The sequence below is a fragment of the Salvelinus namaycush genome, chromosome 4, assembly GCF_016432855.1.
Source record: "Salvelinus namaycush isolate Seneca chromosome 4, SaNama_1.0, whole genome shotgun sequence".
Lineage (NCBI taxonomy): Eukaryota > Metazoa > Chordata > Actinopteri > Salmoniformes > Salmonidae > Salvelinus > Salvelinus namaycush.
This window is the reverse complement of record NC_052310.1, coordinates 68747970-68775443: the sequence shown is the minus strand read 5'-3', so window position 1 is coordinate 68775443 and position 27474 is coordinate 68747970. Positions and strand designations below refer to the sequence as shown.

The window sequence follows — 27474 nt, the reverse complement described above, 5'->3', positions numbered from 1 at the left end:
GACAGGGGGATGAGAGTCAGAGAAACAGGGGAATGAGAGTCAGAGATACAGTGGAATGAGAGTCAGAGAGACAGGGGGATGAGAGTCAGAGAGACAGGGGGATGAGAGTCAGAGAGACAGGGGAATGAGAGTCAGAGATACAGGGGAATGAGAGTCAGAGAGACAGGGGGATGAGTCAGAGAGACATGGGGATGAGAGTCAGAGAGACAGGGGAATGAGAGTCAGAGATACAGGGGGATGAGAGTCAGAGATACAGGGGATGAGAGTCAGAGATACAGGGGAATGAGAGTCAGAGAGACAGGGGAATGAGAGTCAGAGATACAGGGGAATGAGAGTCAGAGAGACAGGGGAATGAGAGTCAGAGAGACAGGGGGATGAGAGTCAGAGAGACAGGGGAATGAGAGTCAGAGAGACAGGGGGATGAGTCAGAGAGACAGGGGTATGAGAGTCAGAGAGACAGGGGGATGAGAGTCAGAGAGACAGGGGGATGAGTCAGAGAGACAGGGGTATGAGAGTCAGAGAGACAGGGGAATGAGAGTAAGAGAGACAGGGGGATGAGTCAGAGAGACAGGGGAATGAGAGTCAGAGAGACAGGGGAATGAGAGTAAGAGAGACAGGGGGACGAGTCAGAGAGACAGGGGTATGAGAGTCAGAGAGACAGGGGAATGAGAGTAAGAGAGACAGGGGGATGAGTCAGAGAGACAGGGGAATGAGAGTCAGAGAGACAGGGGAATGAGAGTAAGAGAGACAGGGGGATGAGTCAGAGAGACAGGGGAATGAGAGTCAGAGAGACAGGGGAATGAGAGTAAGAGAGACAGGGGGATGAGTCAGAGAGACAGGGGTATGAGAGTCAGAGAGACAGGGGAATGAGAGTAAGAGAGACAGGGGAATGAGAGTCAGCTAGAAGACACATAACCCATAATGATATGCAAAACATAACATTTATATTAGCACCATTAATCAAATCAGTATGTGGTATTTGACTGCTGTTGTTTTTATTTACCATCTTTTGTCTGATGTATTGGGTTATGCTGGTAGCCCTTTGGAAACCAATGAAGCATAATATTATCCATGTTTGGTAGGTGTACTGTACCACAGGGCCACGCAGGCTCTCTGACATGAGACAGTGGGTTCTTATGGATGCCTGTGTGGACGCCTGCCTGTACATCCCGATCTCATCTCACCCACCCACAGCAGCAGTCCTCATAAGGCCTAGCCCACTGAGTCAGTGAGTAACTTACTTCTGTCCTCTGCTCAGATCTGGAGTGGGTGAACGGCGTCATCCCCACACACACACACTCACTCCTCCCCCCTCTTCAGCTCCGACAAAGAGGAGCATCCGGTAAACCCCCTATTATAACACTCTGGTACAACCTGACCTCTGCATGTAAAATTACGGCAGAACATCTCTCCATCACAGCAACATCCACATCAATCCATGTATTCATCCTCATCTCAATCTCTTTTAGAATCCCTTAAACTCCCCTTATCGCCTCAGGCGGCCCCTTCAAAAAACAATCACAAAAGAATAACCTAACATAGCAGGCGTAAAATAAATGCCTGAAACTAGATCCCCTACATACTGGTCTGAAACTAGATCCCCTACACACTGGTCTGAAACTAGATCCCCTACATACTGGCCTGAAACTAGATCCCCTGCATACTGGTCTGAAACTAGATCCCCTACACACTGGTCTGAAACTAGATCCCCTACATACTGGTCTGAAACTAGATCCCCTACATACTGGCCTGAAACTAGATCCCCTACATACTGGTCTGAAACTAGATCCCCTACATACTGGTCTGAAACTAGATCCCCTACATACTGGCCTGAAACTAGATCCCCTACATACTGGTCTGAAACTAGATTCCCTACATACTGGTCTGAAACTAGATCCCCTACATACTGGTCTGAAACTAGATTCCCTACATACTGGTCTTGACAAGAAGAAAAAAAGTGTTGAGAAGTTCTCTTCTGCACTGTTCAACCAATCCAGTAAATGTGGAGGAGGAGTTAAGATGGCGTGTCACCTTGTTAACGTCCAAAAGAGGAAGTCGCGTCACAGGCTCTCTTCCCACTTCCTCCAGGACAATACAGTGTTATACAACACAGTACACAGAGAAGTGTAATCAGCAATGCGTCATCACTTACCTGGGATGACAGAGTCAATGCAGACAGGGGCATGGCCTCTCAGGGTGAACCCAAAACTCTTCTTCCCTCTGTAAACCCTCACTGTCCTGGGGGGAGCACGGAGGCTGAGGAAACAAAGTCTTTATTCCTTTCTGACAGATATTTGTATCAATTGTTGTAGTAGTAGAAGATATGGTTGTAGCAATGTAGTTGTAATATTCAGGAACTACATTACTACCACTGTTGTGTAATGATGTTTAATCAATGGGCTGTCAGCAGCTTTCAACTGTATTTATGAAGTACCACTGGACGTTTTGAATAGTGTTCTCCACAGTAACTAGCAATCAATTCATATTATTATGCCCACATCATTCTGTGTCTTATGTAACGTGAATGCAACCAAATATAAAACAATAAAAGAATGTGAAGGAGTAAATAGAAAAGTAGCTAGTGTGTCCAGTTGGAATACCACATAACAGGTATAATTTCTAGCTCAGACAGAGATGTCTCTGTTCTCTGGCTCCCAGAAAGAACCATCAACGACTGGGATGGAGATATCACAGTTGCCATGGAAACTACTCAAGGCAACATGGTAAGATATAAACAGAGGTCCATAAAGCAGAACAAGAAGCAGAGAGGAAACCGGTAAAATCCATTATTTGATCATCTTTATGCTTGTTATGTGATATGGGGACAGATGAGAAAAATTCTAATGGGGTTTTAGAGTAATAATAATAATAACGGTAATAAGAGGCACAGAGTAAGAGGGTAGGCTCAGCACTGCAAAGCACTGGATATAAGAGACTGGAGAGTTAGAAAAGGTGAAGAAAACAGATATCTAACCTCTCTCCCCATCTAGCATTAGTACTTTCTATACATCAATACCATAACCCAAGAAACAGCACTGAAGAGGAGCTGAATACTGAAAACGTGATGTGGATGATCCAATGAACAATCAATCAAATAACCTATCATCACTAGAGAATTCAATATTGAATATCACTTTTCCATACTGACTTGAAACCTTATACCTCGAAAGGTAGTTTACCATAAACAATAGTGTATCAATTAGTTCCACATAACACCAAAGGTGCCAATTGATAGAGCCTGGCAGCAGGTCAGTGAGAGATCTCGACTGTACAAGCAGGTTCCTGTCTGTCCTACATGTGATGGAGGCTATGGTAATCAGAGGCACAGCTAATCTCCTATCTAATACCATGGGCTGTCTCTTACTGTTACTGTATATGAGCTGTCAAGGTGATTACACAGGACATATCCTAATGAGCAGCATTTTGGAATAACACTGGCCATGGGCAGCGGGAAGGAGTAGGGAGGGCTGTTGGTAAAACATGGACTGGAGTCAACCATAAAGTCTATCTGTAAAACTGGCATGGAGTGGTGTGACGATGTTAACCCTACATCCAACCTGGTCTCATTTAAAAATATATATGTTTTAACCTTTATTTAATTAGGCAAGTCAGTTAAGAACAAATTCTTATTTACAATGACGGCCTAGGAACAGTGGATTAACTGCCTTGTTCGGGGGCAGAACAACAGATTTTTACCTTGTCATAGCATTTTGTATAATTCTGTATGTAAATCCAAGACACTCCATTTAGTATGATATGTTACGTTTCGTATGGTATGTATTCATTTGTGGATGTCCATCACCCATTTCATATGATATGTTATGAATTACAATTCATATTATATGTTACGAATTTGCAAAATGTACAATATGTTACGAATTTGCAAACTGTAACAAAACATTAGCTAGCTGGCTAACGTTAGCTAGGCTAGAGGTTAGGGTTAGGGTTAAGGTTAGTGTTAAGTTTAGGAGTTAGGTTAAAGGGTTAAGGTTAGGGTTAGCTAAAAGGGTTAAGGTTAGGGGAAGGGTTAGCTAAAAGGGTTAAGGTTAGGGTTAGAGTTAGAGGGAGTGTTAGCTAAAAGGGCTAGCGATAGGAGAAGGGTTAGCTAACATGCTTAGTTGCAAAGTACCTAAAAAGTAGTAAGAAGTTGAGAAATTGCTAATTAGCTAAAATGCTAAAGTTGTCTGTGATGAGATTTGAACTTGCGCTAGACGTTTGTGTTATACATCAACTCATCCACCCTAACCAACCACCGTACTTTGTTTTTTGCTTGTCTTATGTAACAATACCAAACGTAACATATCATACTAATTTGAGTTTCAAAGATTTACATTTACTATGTTACGTCTTGTCAATGAGACCAGGCTGCTACAGCAGATAAACTGAGCTACTGTATGGCTTAGAGCTGAGCATACTGTATGTACTTGCATTTGTATTTATTATGGATCCCCATTAGCAATTCTTCCTGGGGTCTGGCAAAATTAAGGCAGTTATACAATTTTAAAAACATTACAAGATATGCATAACAGATTTCACAACACAGTAAGTGTGTGCCCTCAGGTCCCTACTCCACTACCACATATCTACAACACAAAATCCATATGTACGTGTGTGTATAGTGTGTATGTTATCATGTGTGTTTATGCATGCGTCTGTGCCTATGTTTGTGTTGCTTCACAGTCCCCGCTGTTCCATCAGGTGTTTTTCTATCTGTTTCTTAAATCACATTTTACTGATTGCATCACCTGATGTGGAATAGAGTTAAATATAGTCATTGCTCTGTGTAGTACTGTGAAGAGACCTCTGGTGGCATGTCTTGTGGGGTATGCATGGGTGTCCGAGCTGTGTGCTAGTCGTTTTTAACAGACAGCTCGTGCTTTCAACATATCAATACCTCTCACAAATGCAAGTAGTGATGAAGTCAATCCCTCCACTTTGAACCAGGAGAGATTGACATGCATATTATTAATGTTATCTCTCTGTGTACATCCAAGAGCCAGCCGTGCTGCCCTGTTCTGAGCCAATTGCAATTTTCCTAAATCCCGCTTTGTGGGACCTGACCACACAACTGAACAGTAGTCCAGGTGCAACAAAACTATGGCATGTAGGACCTGCCTTGTTGATAGTGCTGTTAAGAAGGTAGAGTAGTGCTTTATTATGGACAGACTGCTCCCCATCTTAGCTACTGTTGTAGCAATATGTTTTGACCATGACAGTTTACAATCCAGGGTTACTCCAAGCAGTTTAATCACCTCAACTTGCTCAATTTCCACATTATTTATTACAAGATTTAGTTGAAGTTTAGGGTTTAGTGAACGATTTGTACCAAAAACAATGCTTGTAGTTTTAGAAATATTTAGGACTAACTAATTCCTTACCACCCATTCTGAAACGAACTGCAGCTCTTTGTTAAGTGTTTCAGTCATTTCAGTCTGTAGAAGCTGACGTGTATAGTGTTGAGTCATCCACATACATAGACACACTGGCTTTACTCAAAGCTTTACGCAGTGGCATGTCGTTAGTAAAGATTGAAAAAGTATGGGGCCTAGACAGCTGCCCTGGGAAATTCCGGATTCTACCTGGATTATGTTGGAGAGGCTTTCATTAAAGAACACCCTCTGTGTTCTGTTAGACAGGTAACTCTTTATCCACAATATAGCAGGGGATGTAAAGCAATAACACACACACTACCGGTCAAAAGTTTTAGAACACCTACATTTAAAAAAAAATCTTTATTTAACTATTCAAATTCTTATTTACAATGATGGCCTACCCCGGCCAAACCCGGACGACGCTGGGCCAATTGTGCGATCATGGCCAGATGTGATCCAATCATGGCCAGATGTGATACAGCCTAGATTTGAACCAGGTTACTGTAGTGACGCCTCTTGCACTGAGATGCAGTGCCTTAGACTGCTGTGCCACTCGGGAGCCCCATTTAAGGGTTTTTGTTTATTTTTACTATTTTCTACATTGTAGAATAATAGTGAAGACATCAAAACTATGAAATAACATATGGAATCATGTAGTAACCAAAAAAGTGTTGAACAAATCAACATTTACTTTATATTTGAGATTCTTCAAATAGCCACCCTTTGCCTTGATGACAGCTTTGCACACTCTTGGCATTCTCAACCAGCTTCACCTGGAATGCTTTTCCAACAGTCTTGAAGGAGTTCCCACATATGCTGAGCACTTGTTGGCTGCTTTTCCTTCACTCTGCGGTCTGAATTATCCCAAACCATCTCAATTTGGTTGAGGTCGTGGATTGTGGAGGCCAGGTCATCTGATGCAGCACTCCATGACTCTGCTTCTTGGTAAAATAGCCCTTACACAGCCTGGAGGTGTGTTGGGTCATTGTCCTGTTGAAAAACAAATGATAGTCCCACTAAGCCCAAACCAGATGGGATGGCGTATCGCTGCAGAATGCTGTGGTAGCCATGCTAGGTAAGTGTGCCTTGAATTCTAAATAAATCACTGACAGTGTCACCAGCAAAGCACCCCCACACCATAACACCTCCTCCATCCTCCATCCTCCATAACACCTCCTCCACCTCCTCCATGCTTTACGGTGGAAAATACACATGCAGAGGTCATCCGTTCAACCACACCACGTCTCACAAAGACACAGCGATGGAACAACAAATCTCCAATTTGGACTCCAGACCAAAGGTGTAACGATGTGCGCTGAGAGACGGGAAGCAAGTTCAGGGAGTGAGTGTTTTAATAAATAAACGCAACATAATACAAAACAAGAAACACGAACAACGCACAGACATGAAACTGAAACAGAAACAATAACGCCTGGGGAAGGAAACAAAGGGAGTGACATATATAGGGAAGGTAATCAGGGAAGTGATGCTGTCCAGGTGAGTCTGATGATGCGCAGGTGAGCGTAACAATGGTGACAGGTGTGCCATAATGAGCAGCCTGGTGACCTAGAAGCCAGAGAGGGAGAACATGTGACAAAAGGACACATTTCCACTGGTCTAATGTCCATTGCTCATGTTTCTTGGCCTAAGCAAGTCTCTTCTTGTTATTGGTGTCCTTTAGTCGTGGTTTCTTTGCAGCAATCGACCATGAAGGCTTGATTCATAAAGTCTCCTCTGAACAGTTGATGTAGAGATGTGTCTGTTACTTGAACTCTGTGAAGCATTTATTTGCGCTTACTCTGGGTCTCCCTTTCCTGTGGCGGTCCTCATGAGAGCCAGTTTCATCATAGTGCTTGATGGTTTTTGTCACTGCACTTGAAGAAACTTTCAAAGTTCTTGAAATGTTCCGTATTGACTGACCTTCATGTCTTAAAGTAATGATGGACTGTCATTTCTTTTTGCTTATTTGAGCTGTTCTTGCCATAATATGGACTTGGTCTTTTACCAAATAGGGCAATCTTCTGTATACCCCCCTACCTTGTCACAACACAACTGATTGGCTCAACGCATTAAGAAGGAAAGAAATTCCACAAATTAACTTTTAAGAAGACACACCTGTTAATTGAAATGCATTTCAGGTGACTACCTCATAAAGATGGTTGAGAGAATGCCAAGAGTGTGCAAAGCTGTCATCAAGGCAAAGGGTGGCTACTTTGAAGAATCTCAAATATGAAATCTATTTTTATTTGTTTAACACTTTTTTGGTTACTACATGATTCCATACGTGTTATTTCATAGTGTTGGTTATTATTCTACACTATTATTCTACAACGTATAAAATAGTAAAAATAAAGAAAAACCCTTGAATGAGTAGGTGTTCTAAAACTTTTGACCGGTAGTGTACATTTTTCCAGCCGCAGACTATGATCGATAATGTCAAAAGCTGCACTGAAGTCTACCAAAACAGCCCCCACTATCTTTTTATTATCAATTTCTCTCAGCCAATAATCAGTCATTTGTGTAAGTGTTATGCTTGTTGAATGTCCTTCCCTATAAGCGTGCCGAAAGTCTGTTGTCAATTTTTTTTACTGTAAAATAGCATTGTATCTGGTCAAACACCATTTTTCAAATACTTTACTAGGGGTTGTTAACAGGCTGATTGGTTGGCTATTTGAGCCAGTAAAGGGGGCTTTACTATTCTTAGGTAGTGGAATGACTTTTGCGCACCCCCAGGCCCGAGGGCACACACTTTCTAGTAGGCTTAAATCGAAGATATGGCAAATAGGAGTGGCAATATCTTCCACTATTATCCTCAGTAATTTTCCATTCAAGTTGTCAGACCCCAGTGGCTTGACATTGTTGACAGACAACAACAATTCTTTCACCTCTTCCACACTCACTTTATGGAACTCTAAATTACAATGCTTGTCTTTCATAATTTGGTCAGATATACTTGGATCTGTAGTGTCAGCGTTTGTTGCTGGTATGTCATGCCTAAGTTTGCTAATCTTGTCAATGAAAAAAAAACATTAAAGTAGTTGGCAATATCAGTCGGTTTTGTGTTGAATGAGCTATCTGATTCAATGAATGATTAAGCTGAGTTTGCCAATTTTCCCAAAATGTAATTTAAGATGCTCCAAATCTTTTTACTATCATTCTTTATGTCATTTATCTTTGTTTCATAGTGTAGATTCTTCTTCTTTTTATTCAGTTTAGTCACATGATTTCTCAATTTGCAATACGTTTGCCAATCGGTTGTGCAGCCAGATGTATTTGCCATTCCTTTTACCTCATCCCTCTCAACCATACAATTTTTCAATTCCTCGTGAATCTACAGGGATTTAACAGTGTTTACAGTCATTTTCTAATGGGTGCATGCATATTAGTAACTGGGATAAGCAATTTCAGTGCAGCGTCTGTTTGCTCCTCATTACACACCACTAGCCAACAAACATTCTTTACATCAACAACATAGGAATCATTAGAAAACGTATTGTATGACCTCTTATACTCTATATTAGGTCCAGCCTTTGGGACTTTAGTTTTCCTAGTAATGGCTACTATATTGTGATCACTACATCCGGTGGAGCTGGATACTGCTTTCAAGCACATTTCTGCAGCATTAGTAACTACCCTGGTAGTAGGGGTAGTTACTAAATAGTTACTATTTGTAACTACCTTGGTAGGTTGACTGATAACCTGAACCAGGTTGCAGGCACTGGTTACAGTTTGAAGCCTCAGCTTGATGAAAGCCAGTCAATGTTTAAATCACCCAGAAAATATGCCTCTCTGTTGAAATCACATACACCATCAAACATTTCACACGTTATCCAGATACTGACTGTTAGCACTTGGTGGTCTATAGCAGCTTCCCACAGGAATGGGCTTCAAGTGAGGCAGATGAACCTGTAGCCATATTACTTCAACAGTATTTAACATGAGAAGCTTTACAGGAATGTGGTTCTGAATATAGACCGCAACACCGCCCCCATTGACATTTCTGTCTTTTCGGTAGATGTTATAACCATGTATTGCTATCGCTGTATCATCAAAGGTATTATCTAAGTAAGTTTCAGAGATAGTCAGAATATCAATGTCATCTGTTACTAGCAAGTTATTCATGTCATGAACCTTGTTTCTAAAACAACATGTGTTAACGTGGGCTATGTTGAACACTTTTCTGGGATGCTTGCTTGTTTTCATTGCTTTACTGGGAAGCTTAGCCAAAGTAGATATTCTCATGTTATTTATGTTAGTGCAGGGTGAGCTGCACACAGTGGACTTCCTACCAGGGCACACTGCCTCAGGAATAACAGCATGAATCTGGTTCATAGGTACATGATTGCTGCATACAATAGCGGTAGGATCAGCAGAGGCATTCAGGGCAGTTAGAGGGACATAAATTAGGTAATTACGTTGTGTCTACCAACGCCCCTGGTATAATGTACATTTGCTAAAGCCTTATGACAACTCAGTGACACAATGGTAGGGATTAACTGAGCTGGGCTTGGGTCGTTGATAAGTCATTGTCTCAACACAGCTGTCACGTTCCTGACCGGTTTTCTGTTATTTTGTATGTGTTTTACGGTCAGGGCGTGAGTTTGGGTGGGTAGTCTATGTTATGTGTTTCTATGTTGGTTAAAGGGTGACCTGATATGGCTCTCAATTAGAGGCAGGTGGTTTTCATTTCCTCTGATTGAGAGCCATATTAAGGTAGGTGTTTTCACATTGATTGTTGTGGGTGGTTGTCTCCTGTGTCTGTGTCTATGTACGTTGCGCCACACGGGACTGTTTTCGGTTTGTTTGTTCGTTTGTTCGGTTTATGTAGTCTGTTCCTGTTTCATGCGTTCTTCGTGTCATGTAAGTTCTTATGTTCAGGTGCGTCTACGTTGTTTGTTGTTTTGTAGTTTGTTAAAGTGTTTTCGTGTTTTTTTCGTCTTGAATTTAATAAATCATGTCATCTCAAGAAGCTGCATTTTGGTTCAATCCTTGCTCCTCCTCTTCGGATGAAGAGGAGGAGGAAAGCCGTTACAGAACCACCCACCACACCAGAACCAAGCGGCGTGAATTCGAGCAGTGGCCTGCTACACAGGAATCCTGGAGATGGGATGAAATATTGGAGGGAAAAGGACACTGGGCTCATATTGGGGAATATCGCCGCGCTCGTGAGGAGATGGAAGCAGCGAGAGCCCAGGAGCGGTGGTATGAGGAGGCAGCAAAGAGACGTGGCTGGAAGCCGGAGAATCAAGCTCAAAACCGCAGATATGAAGGTACTCGGCTAGCAAGGAAGCCCGAGAAGAAACCCCAAAAATTTCTTGGGGGGGGGGCTAAGAGGTAGTGGGCCAAGGGCAGGTAGGAGACCTGCGCCCACTTCTCAGGCTAACCGTGGAGAGCGGGAGTACGGGCAGACACCGTGTTACGCAGTAGAGCGCACGGTGTCTCCTGTACGTGTGCATAGCCCGGTGCGGGTTATTCCACCTCCCCGCACTGGTAGGGCTAGATTGAGTGTTGAGCCGGATGTCATGAAGCCGGCCCTACATATCTGGCCACCAGTACGCCTCCTCGGGCCGGCTTACATGGCACCAGCCTTACGCATGGTGTCCCCGGTTCGCCTACATAGCCCGGTGCGGGTTATTCCACCTCCCCGCACTGGTCGGGCGACGGGGAGTATTCAACCAGGTAAGGTTGGGCAGGCTCAATGCTCAAGGGAGCCAGTACGCCTGCACGGTCCGGTATTTCCGGCGCCACCTTCCCGCCCCAGCCTAGTACCACCAGTGCCTACACCACGCACCAGGCTTCCAGTGCGTTTCCAGAGCCCTGTTCCTCCTCCACGCACTCTCCCTATGGTGCGTGTCTCCAGCCCAGTGCCTCCAGTTCCGGCACCACGCACTAAGCCACCTGTGCGTCTCCAGAGCCCTGTACGCACTGTTCCTTCTCCCCGCACTAGCCTTGAAGTGCGTGTCTCCAGTCCGGTGCCTCCAGTTCCGGTACCACGCACCAGGCCTATAGTGCGCTTCGAGAGGTCAGTGTGCCCTGTCCCTGCTCCCCGCACTAGCCTTGAAGTGCGTGTCTCCAGTCCGGTGCCTCCAGTTCCGGCACCACGCACCAGGCCTACAGCGCCATCTGAGCCATCCGTCTCCCCAGCGCCATCTGAGCCATCCGTCTCCCCAGCGCCATCTGAGCCATCCGTCTCCCCAGCGCCATCTGAGCCATCCGTCTGCCCAGTGCCGTCTGAGCCAGCCATCTGTCCCGAGCCATTAGAGCCGCCCGTCTGTCCCGAGCCGTCAGAGCCGTTAGTCAGTCAGGAGCCGCTAGAGCCATTTGTCAGTCAGGATCTGCCAGAGCAGCCAACCAGACAGGATCTGCCAGAGCCGCCAACCAGACAGGATCTGCCAGAGCCGCCAACCAGACAGGATCTGCCAGAGCCGCCAACCAGACAGGATCTGCCAGAGCCGCCAACCAGACAGGATCTGCCAGAGCCGCCAGCGAGCCATGAGCATCCAGAGCCGTCAGCCAGCCATGAGCGTCCAGAGCCGTCAGCCAGCCATGAGCGTCCAGAGCCGTCAGCCAGCCATGAGCGTCCAGAGCCGTCAGCCAGCCATGAGCGTCCAGAGCCGTCAGCGAGCCATGAGCGTCCAGAGCCGTCAGCCAGCCATGAGCGTCCAGAGCCGTCAGCCAGCCATGAGCGTCCAGAGCCGTCAGCGAGCCATGAGCGTCCAGAGCCGTCAGCCAGCCATGAGCGTCCAGAGCCGTCAGCCAGCCATGAGCGTCCAGAGCCGTCAGCCAGCCATGAGCGTCCAGAGCCGTCAGCCAGCCATGAGCGTCCAGAGCCGTCAGCCAGCCATGAGCGTCCAGAGCCGTCAGCCAGCCATGAGCGTCCAGAGCCGTCAGCCAGCCATGAGCGTCCAGAGCCGTCAGCCAGCCATGAGCGTCCAGAGCCGTCAGCCAGCCATGAGCGTCCAGAGCCGTCAGCTAGCCATGAGCGTCCAGAGCCGTCAGCCAGCCATGAGCGTCCAGAGCCGTCAGCCAGCCATGAGCGTCCAGAGCCGTCAGCCAGCCCAGAGCGGCCATTTATCCAGAACTGCCCCTCAGTCCAGAGCTGTCTCTCTGTCCGGAGCTGCCCTTCAGTCCGGAGTTGCCCCTCTATCCTGAGCTACCTCTCTATCCTGAGCTACCTCTCTATCCTGAGCTATCCCTCTGTCCTGAGCTACCTCTCTGTCCTGAGCTACCTTGTCCCGGAGCTGTCCTTTATCTTGGTGTTGCCCCTTAAATTAGGTGGGTGGAGTAAGAGGGTGGTCATTCTGAGGGGGAGACGTAAGCTGGGATTGACTATGGTGGGGTGGGGACCTCGCCCTGAGCCTGAGCCACCACCGTGGTCAGACGCCCACCCAGACCCTCCCCTAGACTTTTGGTGGTGCGTTCGGAGTACGCACCTTGAGGGGGGGGTTATGTCACGTTCCTGACCGGTTTTCTGTTATTTTGTATGTGTTTTACGGTCAGGGCGTGAGTTTGGGTGGGTAGTCTATGTTATGTGTTTCTATGTTGGTTAAAGGGTGACCTGATATGGCTCTCAATTAGAGGCAGGTGGTTTTCATTTCCTCTGATTGAGAGCCATATTAAGGTAGGTGTTTTCACATTGATTGTTGTGGGTGGTTGTCTCCTGTGTCTGTGTCTATGTACGTTGCGCCACACGGGACTGTTTTCGGTTTGTTTGTTCGTTTGTTCGGTTTATGTAGTCTGTTCCTGTTTCATGCGTTCTTCGTGTCATGTAAGTTCTTATGTTCAGGTGCGTCTACGTTGTTTGTTGTTTTGTAGTTTGTTAAAGTGTTTTTGTGTTTTTTTCGTCTTGAATTTAATAAATCATGTCATCTCAAGAAGCTGCATTTTGGTTCAATCCTTGCTCCTCCTCTTCGGATGAAGAGGAGGAGGAAAGCCGTTACAACAGCCTTATAATGTTGTGAGAGGATCCAGGAACCCAAATGATTTGGGTGGATCCCATCCTCCTTATAAAATGTGTTTTGTTTCCAAAAGTTATCGAAACTGGCAACAAAAGTTACACCCATTGAACTGCAATAATCATGTAGCCAGTTGTGAAGAGAAAGAATCCTGCTAAAGTGTTCAATGCCACGATTCAGAGAGGGCACAGGGCCAGATGTGATGTGTCTTTAATTAGTGTCTAGCAAAGAGTCAATCAGTTCTTTAAAATTCAGTTTCAACTGTTCAGAGCTGCCCTTCATAATGTCAGTAAAACCCACATGGACTACGATAGAATTGATTTCCATGTCCTGACATAGCACATTCAAGAGCAGCTTAGTAATGTAATTTACTCGAGCTCAGGGATAGGACATTGTTTTTGCACAAGGAACAGTCACATTTCTTACCATGGAGCTGCCTAAAATCACGGCTGGCGAGAACGACAAGGAAATCCGCCCCCTCCCACGCTTCACAAGATTCGGGGAACCCTTTAAGGACAAGCGAGAGGTAGGATAACTTCAGCACGTAACTCCCGGCGCCTGGTGCAGGCCTCCGACAGATGGAGAATCCCCACTAGATCCAGAGCAGAGATGGAAGGTTGCCGACATCGAAATCAAAATCGTAGGGGAAGGAGTAGGAGTAGGACACAGGAACCCCCAGCAACGAAGGTACAGGAAGATCAGGCTCCAGGATGGTGAAACTATTCGCTGTTTGTATCCGCTCCGGGCTTCTCGTTGGGAAAGTAGACTGCTTTGTGGGAGGCCGCTGCCTTTAGCTTCCACGGCTCATGACATGCTACCATCTTTGCTTGCCATGTTCCTCTTGCTGTGCTCCTTCGACTCCTCTATCATATGGGGGAGGAGAGGTAGGAGATGGCTCCCCTGGCGAATGAACTCTGTGCAACCCCAGCCAGTCAGATAATAACAAACAACAAGGCGGACATGCATCCAATAAGTGCGAACGCCGTCCAGCCACTGGCGGAGAAAAGGTAAACATTTCATGACTTGCGCGATCAAGGAAGCCACCTCAAGCCTATAATCCTTGGCAAGCAAACAATTGCCGCATTGGAACTCTGAGTGATCCAGTTTGTCCCAAAACAAAGCGTAGTAGATACAGCTCATACAGCGCTGGAACCATTAATTTACTTCTCCAGACAAGAGGGCTTCATTGCAAAACTCATCTGGGACAAACTTTGTTAGCTTGATGGCTAGCCGCTTAGCTAGGTTAGCGGATCTGTCAAGCAAGAAATAGCAGTCCTAGCTGTTAAAAGCTAACCTCGTTGCGGAATTAATGCAAAACCAGATTGGTATTTATATTTAACAAAAATAACAAACCAAGTGTTTCCAGCATGGCTACTGTATATCTTACAGCTAAGCTACTATATGTCTTAGAGCTGAGCCTTCTGTATGTTTTAGAGCTGAGCCTACTGTGTGTCTTAGAGTTGAGCCTACTGTATGTCTTAGAGCTGAGCCTACTGTGTGTCTTAGAGTTGAGCCTACTGTATGTTTTAGAGCTGAGCTACTGCATGTCTTTGAGCTGAGCTACTATATATCTTAGAGCTAAGCTACTATATGTCTTAGAGCTGAACCTACTGTATGTCTTTGAGCTGAGCCTACTGTATGTCTTAGAGCTGAACCTTCTGTATGTTTTAGAGCTGAGCTACTGTATGTCTTAGAGCTGAACCTTCTGTATGTTTTAGAGCTGAGCTACTGCATGTCTTTGAGCTGAGCTACTATATATCTTAGAGCTGAGCTACTATATGTCTAAGAGCTGAACCTTCTGTATGTCTTTGAGCTGAGCCTACTGTATGTCTTAGAGCTGAACCTACTGTATGTCTTAGAGCTGAGCCTACTGTATGTCTTAGAGCTGAACCGTCTGTATGTTTTAGAGCTGAGCTACTATATATCTTAGAGCTGAACCTTCTGTATGTCTTTGAGCTGAGCCTACTGTATGTCTTAGAGCTGAGCTACTATATGTCTTTGAGCTGAGCCTACTGTATGTCTTAGAGCTGAGCCTACTGTATGTCTTAGAGCTGAGCCTACTGTATGTCTTAGAGCTGAACCTACTGTATGGCTTAGAGCTGAGCCTACTGTGTCTTAGAGCTGAACCTACTGTATGTCTTAGAGCTGAACCTACTGTATGTCTTAGAGCTTAACCTACTGTATGTCTTAGAGCTGAACCTACTGTATGTCTTAGAGCTGAGCCTACTGTATGTCTTAGAGCTGAGCCTACTGTATGTCTTAGAGCTGAACCTACTGTATGTCTTAGAGTTGAGCCTACTGTATGTCTTAGAGCTGAGCCTACTGTATGTCTTAGAGCTGAGGCTACTGTATGTCTTAGAGCTGAGCTACTGTATGTCTTAGAGCTGAACCTACTGTATGTCTTAGAGTTGAGCCTACTGTATGTCTTAGAGCTGAGCTACTGTATGTCTTAGAGCTGAGCCTACTGTATGTCTTAGAGCTGAGCCTACTGTATGTCTTAGAGCTGAACCTACTGTATGGCTTAGAGCTGAGACTACTGTATGGCTTAGAGCTGAGGCTACTGTATGGCTTAGAGCTGAGCCTACTGTATGTCTTAGAGCTGAACCTACTGTATGTCTTAGAGCTGAACCTACTGTATGTCTTAGAGCTGAACCTACTGTATGTCTTAGAGCTGAACCTACTGTATGTCTTAGAGCTGAGCCTACTGTATGTCTTAGAGCTGAGCCTACTGTATGTCTTAGAGCTGAGCCTACTGTATGTCTTAGAGCTGAACCTTCTGTATGTCTTAGAGCTGAGCCTACTGTATGTCTTAGAGCTGAACCTACTGTATGTCTTAGAGCTGAGCTACTGTATGTCTTAGAGCTGAACCTACTGTATGTTTTAGATCTGAGCCTACTGTATGTCTTAGAGCTGAGCCTACTGTATGTCTTAGAGCTGAGCTACTATATGTCTTTGAGCTGAGCCTACTGTATGTCTTAGAGCTGAGCCTACTGTATGTCTTAGAGCTGAGCCTACTGTATGTCTTAGAGCTGAACCTACTGTATGGCTTAGAGCTGAGCCTACTGTGTCTTAGAGCTGAACCTACTGTATGTCTTAGAGCTGAACCTACTGTATGTCTTAGAGCTTAACCTACTGTATGTCTTAGAGCTGAACCTACTGTATGTCTTAGAGCTGAGCCTACTGTATGTCTTAGAGCTGAGCCTACTGTATGTCTTAGAGCTGAACCTACTGTATGTCTTAGAGTTGAGCCTACTGTATGTCTTAGAGCTGAGCCTACTGTATGTCTTAGAGCTGAGGCTACTGTATGTCTTAGAGCTGAGCTACTGTATGTCTTAGAGCTGAACCTACTGTATGTCTTAGAGTTGAGCCTACTGTATGTCTTAGAGCTGAGCTACTGTATGTCTTAGAGCTGAGCCTACTGTATGTCTTAGAGCTGAGCCTACTGTATGTCTTAGAGCTGAACCTACTGTATGGCTTAGAGCTGAGACTACTGTATGGCTTAGAGCTGAGGCTACTGTATGGCTTAGAGCTGAGCCTACTGTATGTCTTAGAGCTGAACCTACTGTATGTCTTAGAGCTGAACCTACTGTATGTCTTAGAGCTGAACCTACTGTATGTCTTAGAGCTGAGCCTACTGTATGTCTTAGAGCTGAGCCTACTGTATGTCTTAGAGCTGAGCCTACTGTATGTCTTAGAGCTGAACCTTCTGTATGTCTTAGAGCTGAGCCTACTGTATGTCTTAGAGCTGAACCTACTGTATGTCTTAGAGCTGAGCTACTGTATGTCTTAGAGCTGAACCTACTGTATGTTTTAGATCTGAGCCTACTGTATGTCTTAGAGCTGAGCCTACTGTATGTCTTAGAGCTGAACCTACTCTATGTCTTAGAGCTGAGCCTACTGTTAGTCTTAGAGCTGAGCCTACTCTATGTCTTAGAGCTGAACCTACTGTATGTCTTAGAGCTGAACCTACTGTATGTCTTAGAGCTGAGCCTACTGTATGTCTTAGAGCTGAGCTACTATATATCTTAGAGCTGAGCTACTGTATGTCTTAGAGCTGAGCTACTGCATGTCTTAGAGCTGAACCTACTGTATGTTTTAGAGCTGAGCTACTGTATGTCTTAGAGCTGAGCTACTGCATGTCTTAGAGCTGAGCTACTGCATGTCTTAGAGCTGAACCTACTATATGTTTTAGAGCTGAACCTACTGTATGTCTTAGAGCTGAACCTACTGTATGTCTTAGAGCTGAACCTACTGTATGTTTTAGAGCTGAGCCTACTGTATGTCTTAGAGCTGAACCTACTGTATGTCTTAGAGCTGAACCTACTGTATGTTTTAGAGCTGAGCTACTGTATGTCTTAGAGCTGAGCTACTGCATGTCTTAGAGCTGAGCTACTGTATATCTTAGAGCTGAACCTACTGTATGTCTTAGAGCTGAACCTACTGTATGTCTTAGAGCTGAACCTACTGTATATCTTAGAGCTGAACCTACTGTATATCTTAGAGCTGAGCTACTATATATCTTAGAGCTGAGCTACTATATATCTTAGAGCTGAGCATACTGTTTGGTGTGACTGTTTACCTAACTTCTGAGTCATAATCAGGATTCCTCTGTCGCATAATGTTGGACAGTGATAGCTATAGTCGTTGGGTGGTGTTATAATATTAGATGAGTAGCAGAAACCGTTCCCTAATCAACAGTGTCAGGTGTTTCCAAATTGTCGATCAACAAACAAGATATGTTTAAATGTCTGGAAAATTACCTAGATATTACCCAGCGGTTTGGAACACTTCATACACAGTTGAAGTCGGAAGTTTACATACATTTAGGTTGGAGTCATTACAACTCGTTTTTTAACCACTTCCGCCTTGTTGTTTGTTATTATCTGACTGGCTGGGGTTGCACAGAGTTCATTCGCCAGGGGAGCCATCTCCTACCTCTCCTCCCCCATATGATAGAGGAGTCGAAGGAGCACAGCAAGAGGAACATGGCAAGCAAAGATGGTAGCATGTCACGAGCCGTGGAAGCTAAAGGCAGCGGCCTCCCACAAAGCAGTCTACTTTCCCAACGAGAAGCCCACTACGTTAGCACAATGTATAACCACTGATTTCAGCTCTAAATATGCACATTTTCGAACAAAACATAAGTGTATGTATAACCTGATGTTATAGGACTGTCATCTGATGAAGCTTATCAAGGTTAGTCAAAAATTATATATATTTTGCTGGTTAGTTACGATCCCTAACTTTTGCTGCTGGTAAATGGCTTGTGTTTCTGGCTATTGTGGTAAGCTAATATAATGCTATATTGTGTTTTCGCTGTAAAACACTTAAGAAATCGGAAATATTGGCTGGATTCACAAGCTTGTCTTTCATTTGCTGTACACCATGTATTTTTCAGAAATGTTTTATGATGAGTATTTAGGTATTTCACGTTGGTGTCTGTAATTACTCTGGCTGCTTCGGTGCTATTTGTGACGGTAGCTGTGATGGTAGCTGCAATGTAAAACTGATTTATAGCTCAAATATGCACATTTTTCGAACAAAACATAGATTTATTGTGTAACATGTTATAAGACTGTCATCTGATGAAGTTGTTTCTTGGTTAGTTTGGTTGGTTCTTGGTTAGTTTGGTTGGTTTTGTGCAAGCTACCTGTGCTGTGAAAGAAATGTCTGTGCTTTTTTGTATTTGGTGGTGAGCTAACATAAATATACGTGGTGTTTTCGCTGTAAAACATTTTAAAAATCAGACATGTTGACTGGATTCACAAGATGTTTATCTTTCATTTGCTGTATTGGACTTGTAAATGTGTGAAAGTTAAATATTTCTCAAAAATATTTTTTGAATTTCGCGCTCTGCCTTTTCAGTGGAATGTGGGAGGAGTTCCGCTAGCGGAACCCCGGGGCTAGACATTAAACAGCTTGGAAAATTCCAGAAAATGACGTGATGGCTTTAGAAGCTTCTGATCGGCTAATTGACATCATTTGAGTCAATTGGAGGTGTATCTGTGGATGTATTTCAAGGCCTACCTTCAAACTCAGTGCCTCTTTGCTTGACATCGTGGGAAAATCAAAGGAAATCAGCCAAGACCTCAGAAAAAAATTGTAGACCTCCACAAGTCTGGTCCATCCTTGGTAGCAATTTCCAAACGCCTGAAAGTACCACGTTTATCTGTACAAACAATAATACGCAAGTATAAACACCATGGGACCACGCAGCCGTCATACCGCCCAGGAAGGAGACACGTTCTGTCTCCTATAGATGAACGTACTTTGGTGCGAAAAGTGCAAATCAATCCCAGAAGAATAGCAAAGGACCTTGTGAAGATGCTGGAAAAAACAGGTAGAAAAGTATCTATATCCACAGTAAAACGAGTCCTATATCGACATAACCTGAAAGACTGCTCAGCAAGGAAGAAGCCACTGCTCCAAAACCACTCCGAAGCCACTGCTCCAAAACCACTCCGAAGCCACTGCTAAAAAAGCCAGACTACGGTTTGCAACAGCACATGAGGACAAAGATCGTACTTTTGGGGGAAATGTCCTCTTGTCTGATGAAACAAAAATAGAACTGTTTGGCCATAATGACCATCGTTATGTTTGGAGGAAAAAGAGGGAAGCTTGCAAGCCGAAGAACACCATCCCAACCATGAAGCACGGGGGTGGCAGCATCATGTTGTGGGGTTGCTTTGCTGCAGGAGGGACTGGTGCACTTCACAAAATAGATGGCATCACGGGGAAAGACAATTATGTGGATATATTGAAGCAACATCTCAAGACATCAGTCAGGAAGTTAAAGCTTGGTTGCAAATCGGTCTTCCAAATGGACAATGACACCATGCATACTTCCACAGTTGTGGCAAAATGGCTTAAGGACAACAAAGTCAAGGTATTGGAGTGGCCTTCACAAAGCCCTGACCTCAATCCTATAGAAAATATGTGGGCAGAACTGAAAAAGCTTGTGCGAGCAAGGAGGCCTACAAACCTGAAGGCTACCCAAAACGTTTGACCCAAGTTAAACAATTTAAAGGGAATGCTACCAAATACTAATTGAGTGTATGTAAACTTCTGACCCACTGGGAATGTGATGAAAGAAATAAAAGCTGAAATAAATCATTCTCTCTAATATTATTCTGACATTTCACATTCTGAAAATAAAGTGGTGATCCTAACTAGGATTAAATGTCAGGAATTGTGAAAAACTGAGTATATAAATGTATTTGGCTAAGGTGTATGTATAATTCCGACTTCAACTGTATATATATATGTATATATATAATCATTCAGTGGTATTTTAAACCCAATGCATCTCCTTTATCTCCAGCTCCAACCACACAAACAGTATCTCCTAAATCTTCTCTCTCTTAGCTGAGTGGGAGTCATAGCTAACTACGCCATACAGTATACTAACCTCTGATTGGCTTCTGATTGATGCCCAGGTTTGCCCGACGTGGACTTCCTGTACCCCCTCCCTCCTCTCTCCTGTCCCCCTCCGTCCTCCCCAGGATCCCGAGGTACTGAGCTGGCCCGTTTGGAGCCGTGCTGGCGGTCAGGGTGGTCCTCGCTGCGGCTACGTCTCAGACGGCCCTGCCGGCCCGGCTCGCTAATGCTCTTACTGCGACAGATCTTCTGGATCAGGCTCTGGGACACGGCCTCGTCGAACCGCTGTCGGTGCTTCTTGGGGATGAAGATCCTGGTGAACATGGTGAGAGAGGGACCAGCATGTGAGATGAAGGGAAAGTAGGGAGAAAGGTGGAGGGGTGGAGAGGTGGAGGTCCCTCTGGATCTAAGGGAGGGTACCACCAGGTATACTTTAGCAGTCACCCCTCAACAGTCTGTGTCACCTCTGCCCGGAACAAGAGGTAAGAGAGGAATCAGAGAAAAACAAGGATGGTGTAGATCTACGGAGATCCCCGGGAACCAGAAGATGTTACTAGAAACCTCAGAGAACACCCTCAGCAGTCTGCATCAACTCTGGTGCCAAAAACCACACCACTCATACCAAAGCCCTGGTCTGAGATTCAGAGGAAAAAGTCAGAGCTGGAACTGAGAATCAGGCATCCAGGATGGAGAAGAAAATCCATGCAGCTGAATACAAATCACTGTTGACTTGGTGAAGTAGATTCATCATAAAATCATACTTAGAAATCCATAGATTGACAAAAACTAAACACACTTCTTCTTAAAAGTCTTTATCTTTCCATTTAGCCACTGTAGTCCATGGATACAGAGGAGAGGTTAGATGGATAGAGAGAGAGATTTCTATAGAGCCAGTCAGTGAGGCAGCCCTCTGTGCAGTGGCGTCATTTGCTACAGTGTGGATTCTCACTGCTGCAGCATGAGATACCAATACAGCAACAGCAAAGGTGTGGGAGTAAGCAATATATAACTCTACCACCTCTCTCTCCCTCTCTTTCTCCCACTCTCTCTATCATCCCGCTCTCTCTCCCTCATCTATCTATCTATCTATCTATCTATCTATCTATCTATCTATCTATCTATCTATCTATCTATCTATCTATCTATCTATCTATCTATCTATCTATCTATCTATCTATCTATCTATCTATCTATCTATCTATCTATCTGTCTGTCTGTCTGTCTGTCTGTCTGTCTGTCTGTCTGTCTGTCTGTCTGTCTGTCTGTCTGTCTGTCTGTCTGTCTGTCTGTCTGTCTGTCTGTCTGTCTGTCTGTCTGTCTGTCTGTCTGTCTGTCTGTCTGTCTGTCTGTCTGTCTGTCTGTCTGTCTGTCTGTCTGAAGAGCAGAGGGAGAATGATACGAGGTGAAGGACTATCATCTTCTCATCGTGTAGACAACAACACTGATAAAAGCCATCATGTCTGGTCTGTTTGTCTTTAGTAACATAACCAAGAGAAGAGTTGTGTCATGTTCATCCTAGAACTGATGATGTGCTAATTGAAGATGTAAAACATAGGGCTCATCACAGCCACACTGAGATGGAAAAGCAACAGCTGACGATGAAAACAACTCATTCAGTGATCAGGAACAGCCAAGAGGGCAGCACAGCACCCCCCCCCCCCCCCCCCCCCCACACACACACACACCACACACACACACCACCCCCACACACACACACCACACACACACCACACACACACCACCCACCCACACACACACACACACACCACACACACACCACCCACCCACACACACACACACACCACACACACACCACCCACACACACACACGTACAAACACACACACACACACAGACACACCACAGGCACACACACACAGAAGACAGCTGACAGCTGGTTAAAACAGGAACTTGTGTGAACAACATCGCATCAATACAGATGGATTGTTAATGGGAATTCAAGCAAATTAACATAATCCAACACAGATCGTGTGCGTACATATAAATATAATTAATTAATATGATCAAACGATTGAATATAATGATAATAATAATTATAACTGTAATCAGATTGAGCTGATAAACACAGAGAAAATGTATCATGCTGGTGATTCAATGTGTCATCCCTGGCCCTTCAGTGTGTCACCCCTGGCCCTTCAGTGTGTCACCCCTGGCCCTGGTATTGTTGACCCCTCTGAGTATCTCCTAGTTTTTGTTCCCATGATTAGATGAATCAGATGACGAGTGGCCAGACATAATTTATAATGAAGTGGAGAATTACGGGAACCAAACTAACTGGCCACGTAAATATTATATATATACACTGCTCAAAAAAATAAAGGGAACACTTAAACAACACAATGTAACTCCAAGTCAATCACACTTCTGTGAAATCAAACTGTCCACTTAGGAAGCAACACTGATTGACAATAAATTTCACATGCACATTTGTGGCCTGCTGGAGGTCATTTTGCAGGGCTCTGGCAGTGCTACTCCTTGCACAAAGGCGGAGGTAGCGGTCCTGCTGCTGGGTTGTTGCCCTCCTACGGCCTCCTCCACGTCTCCTGATGTACTGGCCTGTCTCCTGGTAGCGCCTCCATGCTCTGGACACTACGCTGACAGACACAGCAAACCTTCTTGCCACAGCTCGCATTGATGTGCCATCCTGGATGAGCTGCACTACCTGAGCCACTTGTGTGGGTTGTAGACTCCGTCTCATGCTACCACTAGAGTGAGAGCACCGCCAGCATTCAAAAGTGACCAAAACATCAGCCAGGAAGCATAGGAACTGAGAAGTGGTCTGTGGTCACCACCTGCAGAATCACTCCTTTATTGGGGGTGTCTTGCTAATTGCCTATAATTTCCACCTTTTGTCTATTCCATTTGCACAACAGCATGTGAAATTTATTGTCAATCAGTGTTGCTTCCTAAGTGGACAGTTTGATTTCACAGAAGTGTGATTGACTTGGAGTTACATTGTGTTGTTTAAGTGTTCCCTTTATTTTTTTGAGCAGTGTATATATATATATATATATGAATGAGAGAGAGAGAGAGAGGGAACTTGCAGAAACACATGTAAAAAATGAACTAGCTAATTATGCCGATAAAAACAAGCTGGGCAGCTAAATCCAGCAAATACGACACAGAGAAGTTCTTCAGAGACAATAAGGATAGCCACCACAGGGGAATGCTCTGCTAATTAACCATGATTATTCCACAGTGCTACTGAGTTATCCAGACACATGGAGATATATTTAGAACTCTTGCTGGTCTATGGCAAGTTATTTGTGGACACTTATCAGAACTGTGGTTCATTATTGTTGCGCTGTACTTAGGCAGCAACATTTAGCTTGGTCTCTCACCAAACCACACAGTTGCTCTCTCTCTACTAACTTTCTATGTTTCTAGCCATACCATCTGCCATCCTTGTGTCATTCAGTGATATTTCTGAGAAAACCTCATCCGCCACCACTACAACTGAATTCCACTGTGAAATGCAAGGTTCTCTTTCCAAACAGCCGCCTCATCATAAAAGTTGTGGAAACTGTCTTACCTTTGGAACTAATTGAGATTTCAACTAATATGACCTCATTTGCAGCAGAGTAGAGTGGTGCTCTATAATAATCTAAGACGGGTGGAGGGATCTCTCCAAAGGGAGGAATGACGAGCAGAAATCTAACTGGAAGACCTCAATTTATATCTATTCCAGATGTGAGAGACTGTCGCCATTTCTTGCTTTGCTTTGCCACACGCCTGCCTGACTCTGCCTGACTCTGCCTGACTGCCTGACTGCCTGACTCTGCCTGACTGCCTGACTCTGCCTGACTGCCTGACTCTGCCTGACTGCCTGACTCTGCCTTACTCTGCCTGACTCTGCCTGACTGCCTGACTCTGCCTGACTGCCTGACTCTGCCTGACACTAAACGACCGGTGAACATTAAAGGTTGAGCGGAGAGATTTAGGATATCATTATGTGGTTAAAAACCAGTGACTAGGGTCACTGTGTCGCTGGTCACTGGCCATCAGACACAGAGGTTGGACAGAAAGTCAATAAACAAGGTCAGTTTCTCTGATATCACATTATGGAACGTCAACATCTACACTCTAAAAAGAAAAGGTACCTGGAGTGTCCTTTAGGGGTTCTTCAAATTGAAACTGTAGGGGGAACCCCTATAAGTTCTTCAAAGAACCCCTTTTAATGGATCCTCAAAGAACCTTTTGAAGAACCTTTAGGGGTACCTTTTTTAACTACCCCCCCCCTCCCCTGTTATTATTATTTTTAATAATACGCATAACAATAACACAATATTTTAGTTATCAGTGTTTATTATGATTTTAGTGGCAAAGCAGAATACAAAAATCAAAATCTGAGTTAAACTCCCAGCATGTGGATGTTAATGTGTTGATGTTCTCCGTATCCATAGTCAGAATGATTTTTCAGTGCATGGTGATTGAACAGGTTTCCTGTTATATTCATCAGAGGTGTAGGGAGGGGGAAGTCTTTGAATCCAAAAAATAGTAATTATACAGATGTTTAACAAACATGCACACCACCGTATTCATACCTTGGTTTTTGTGGTAAATTTGAATGAAAAAAAACCTGTTTTGACAATGTTTTTCATACACATACCTTGTATATGGGATATTCATTGAAGAGGTAAGGGAGGAGGATGCTAAATGTGATCTGCATAACATACCAATACCAATTGACATACCTTTGTATGCCTCCTCGTCTGTATACCTGCAGACACAGACACAAAAGTGAGCAGTTCAGTCATCTGCACCCAATACAGCTAGCCTTCAACATATTCTTCTAGCCTACAGTACATATTCTTACCTCTTTATTGATTGATATACATTGAATGGTTTCCATTTTCTATTTTAGAAAGATTTGCACAAATATGAAAAGATAGATGGTATCATCATAAAACAACATCAATTTAGATCATACAAGGGACAAACCTTACCTTAAATTGAGGAGATCTTTACATTTTTCAGTTAAGTGACTGCACCTGCTGTCCTTTGAAATTCAAATCCAAATGTTTCAATTGGACAGTTAGGTTCCTGCAAGAACCCCCACCAACTAAGGAGGTTCCTCGATGAACCCCACCTCCTATGGGGTTCTTAGAAGAACCTTTTGGGGGCAGTTTTCATTGCCAAGAACCCTAAGGTTCTTCAAAGAACTTTGAGGATCTTAGAAGAACCCTTGTTGAACCCCTCATTTTAGAGTGTATAATATCTCTATATTAGATCTCTACAGTAACATCATAGGCAACCAACAGTACACAAGAATATTGTATTCTATTGCCAATTTTCCAGTCAGCTACCAACACTAAGATCAGACAGCCTTGGTTTGTCATAACACCTGTGACCCGTCTTTTACCCACGGCATGCAAACAATCAGAAAGGAAAGGAGAGCTCTAGAAACAGATGTTTGTCACTCTTTGCATTGCTGCCTGTATCTCCTACCTAGATAGATATACACTGAGTGTACAAAACATTAGGAACACTTTTCCATGACATAGACTGACCAGGTGAATACAGGTGAAAGCTATGATCCCTTATTGATGTCACCTGTTAAATCCACTTCAATCAGTGTAGATGAAGGGGAGGAGACAGGTTAAAGAAGGATTTTTAAGCCTTGAGACAATTTAGACTTTGTGTATGTTGGCCATTTGGAGGGTGAATGGGCAACACAAAATATTTAACTTCTCTAGGGTAGGGGGCAGCATTCTGAATTTTGGATGAAAAGCATGCCCAAATTAAACTGCCTGCTTCTCGGGCCCAGAAGATATGATATGCATATAACTGGTATATTTGGATAGAAAACACTCTAAAGTTTCCAAAACAGTTAAAATAGTGTCTGTGAGTATAACAGAACTGATTTGGCAGGCAAAAACCTGAGAAAAATCCATTCGGGAAGTAGTTTTTTTTTTTGGTTTTGTAGTTTTCTATTCAATGCCATTACAGTATCCATTGACTTAGGACTCAAATTGCAGTTACTATGCCTTCACTAGATGTCAACAGTCTTTAGAAATTGTTTCAGGCTTGTATTCTGAAAAATGAGGAAGTAAGAGCAGTCTGAATGAGTGGACCCTAAAGTGTCACAGAGCTTTTTCATGCGCACGACCGAGAGAGTGCGTTTCTTGTTTACCTTTTATATTGACGACGTTATTGTCCGGTTGAAATATTATCGATTATTTAGGCTAAAAACAACCTGAGGATTGAATATAAACATCGTTTGACATGTTTCTATGAACTTTACGGATACAATTTTGATTTTTTGTCTGCCTGTTTTGACTGCGTTTGAACCTGTGGATTACTGAAGAAAACGCGTGAACAAAACAGAGGTTTTTGGATATAAAGAGACTTTATCGAACAAAAGGAACATTTATTGAGTAAATGAATGTCTGTTGAGTGCAACCATATGAAGATCATCAAAGGTAAGGGATTAATTTTATCTCTATTTCTGACTTGTGTAACTCTTCTACTTGGCTGGTTACTGTTTGTAATGATTTGTCTGCTGGGCTATGTTCTCAAATAACCGTAAGGTATGCTTTCGCCGTAAAGCATTTTTTAAATCTGACACTGTGGTTGGATTCACAAGAAGTTAATCTTTAAACCTAAGTAAAATATGTTTTGTTTTCTGAATTTTTATAATGAGTATTTCTGTATTTGAATTTGGCGCCCAGCAGTTTCACTGGCTGTTGAAGAGGTGGGACGCTAACGTCTCACGTACCCAATAGAGGTTAAGTGCCTTTGAATGGGGTA

At 43.9% G+C, this 27474-nt stretch overlaps 1 protein-coding gene across 1 annotated transcript in view; it reads right to left on the bottom strand.

Annotated features, from left to right (window-relative positions):
- Positions 1 to 21028, bottom strand: part of LOC120045701 (delphilin-like) — a 37350-nt gene extending 16322 nt beyond the window's left edge. The window contains exons 1-2 of the mRNA XM_038990644.1: positions 20736 to 21028; positions 2149 to 2238 (exon numbers count right to left, since the gene is read on the bottom strand). Of these exons, the coding sequence (XP_038846572.1) occupies positions 2149 to 2238; positions 20736 to 21028 (383 nt within the window). The remainder of the gene's footprint in view (positions 1 to 2148; positions 2239 to 20735) is intronic.
- Between the last annotated feature and the right edge of the window lie 6446 nt (positions 21029 to 27474).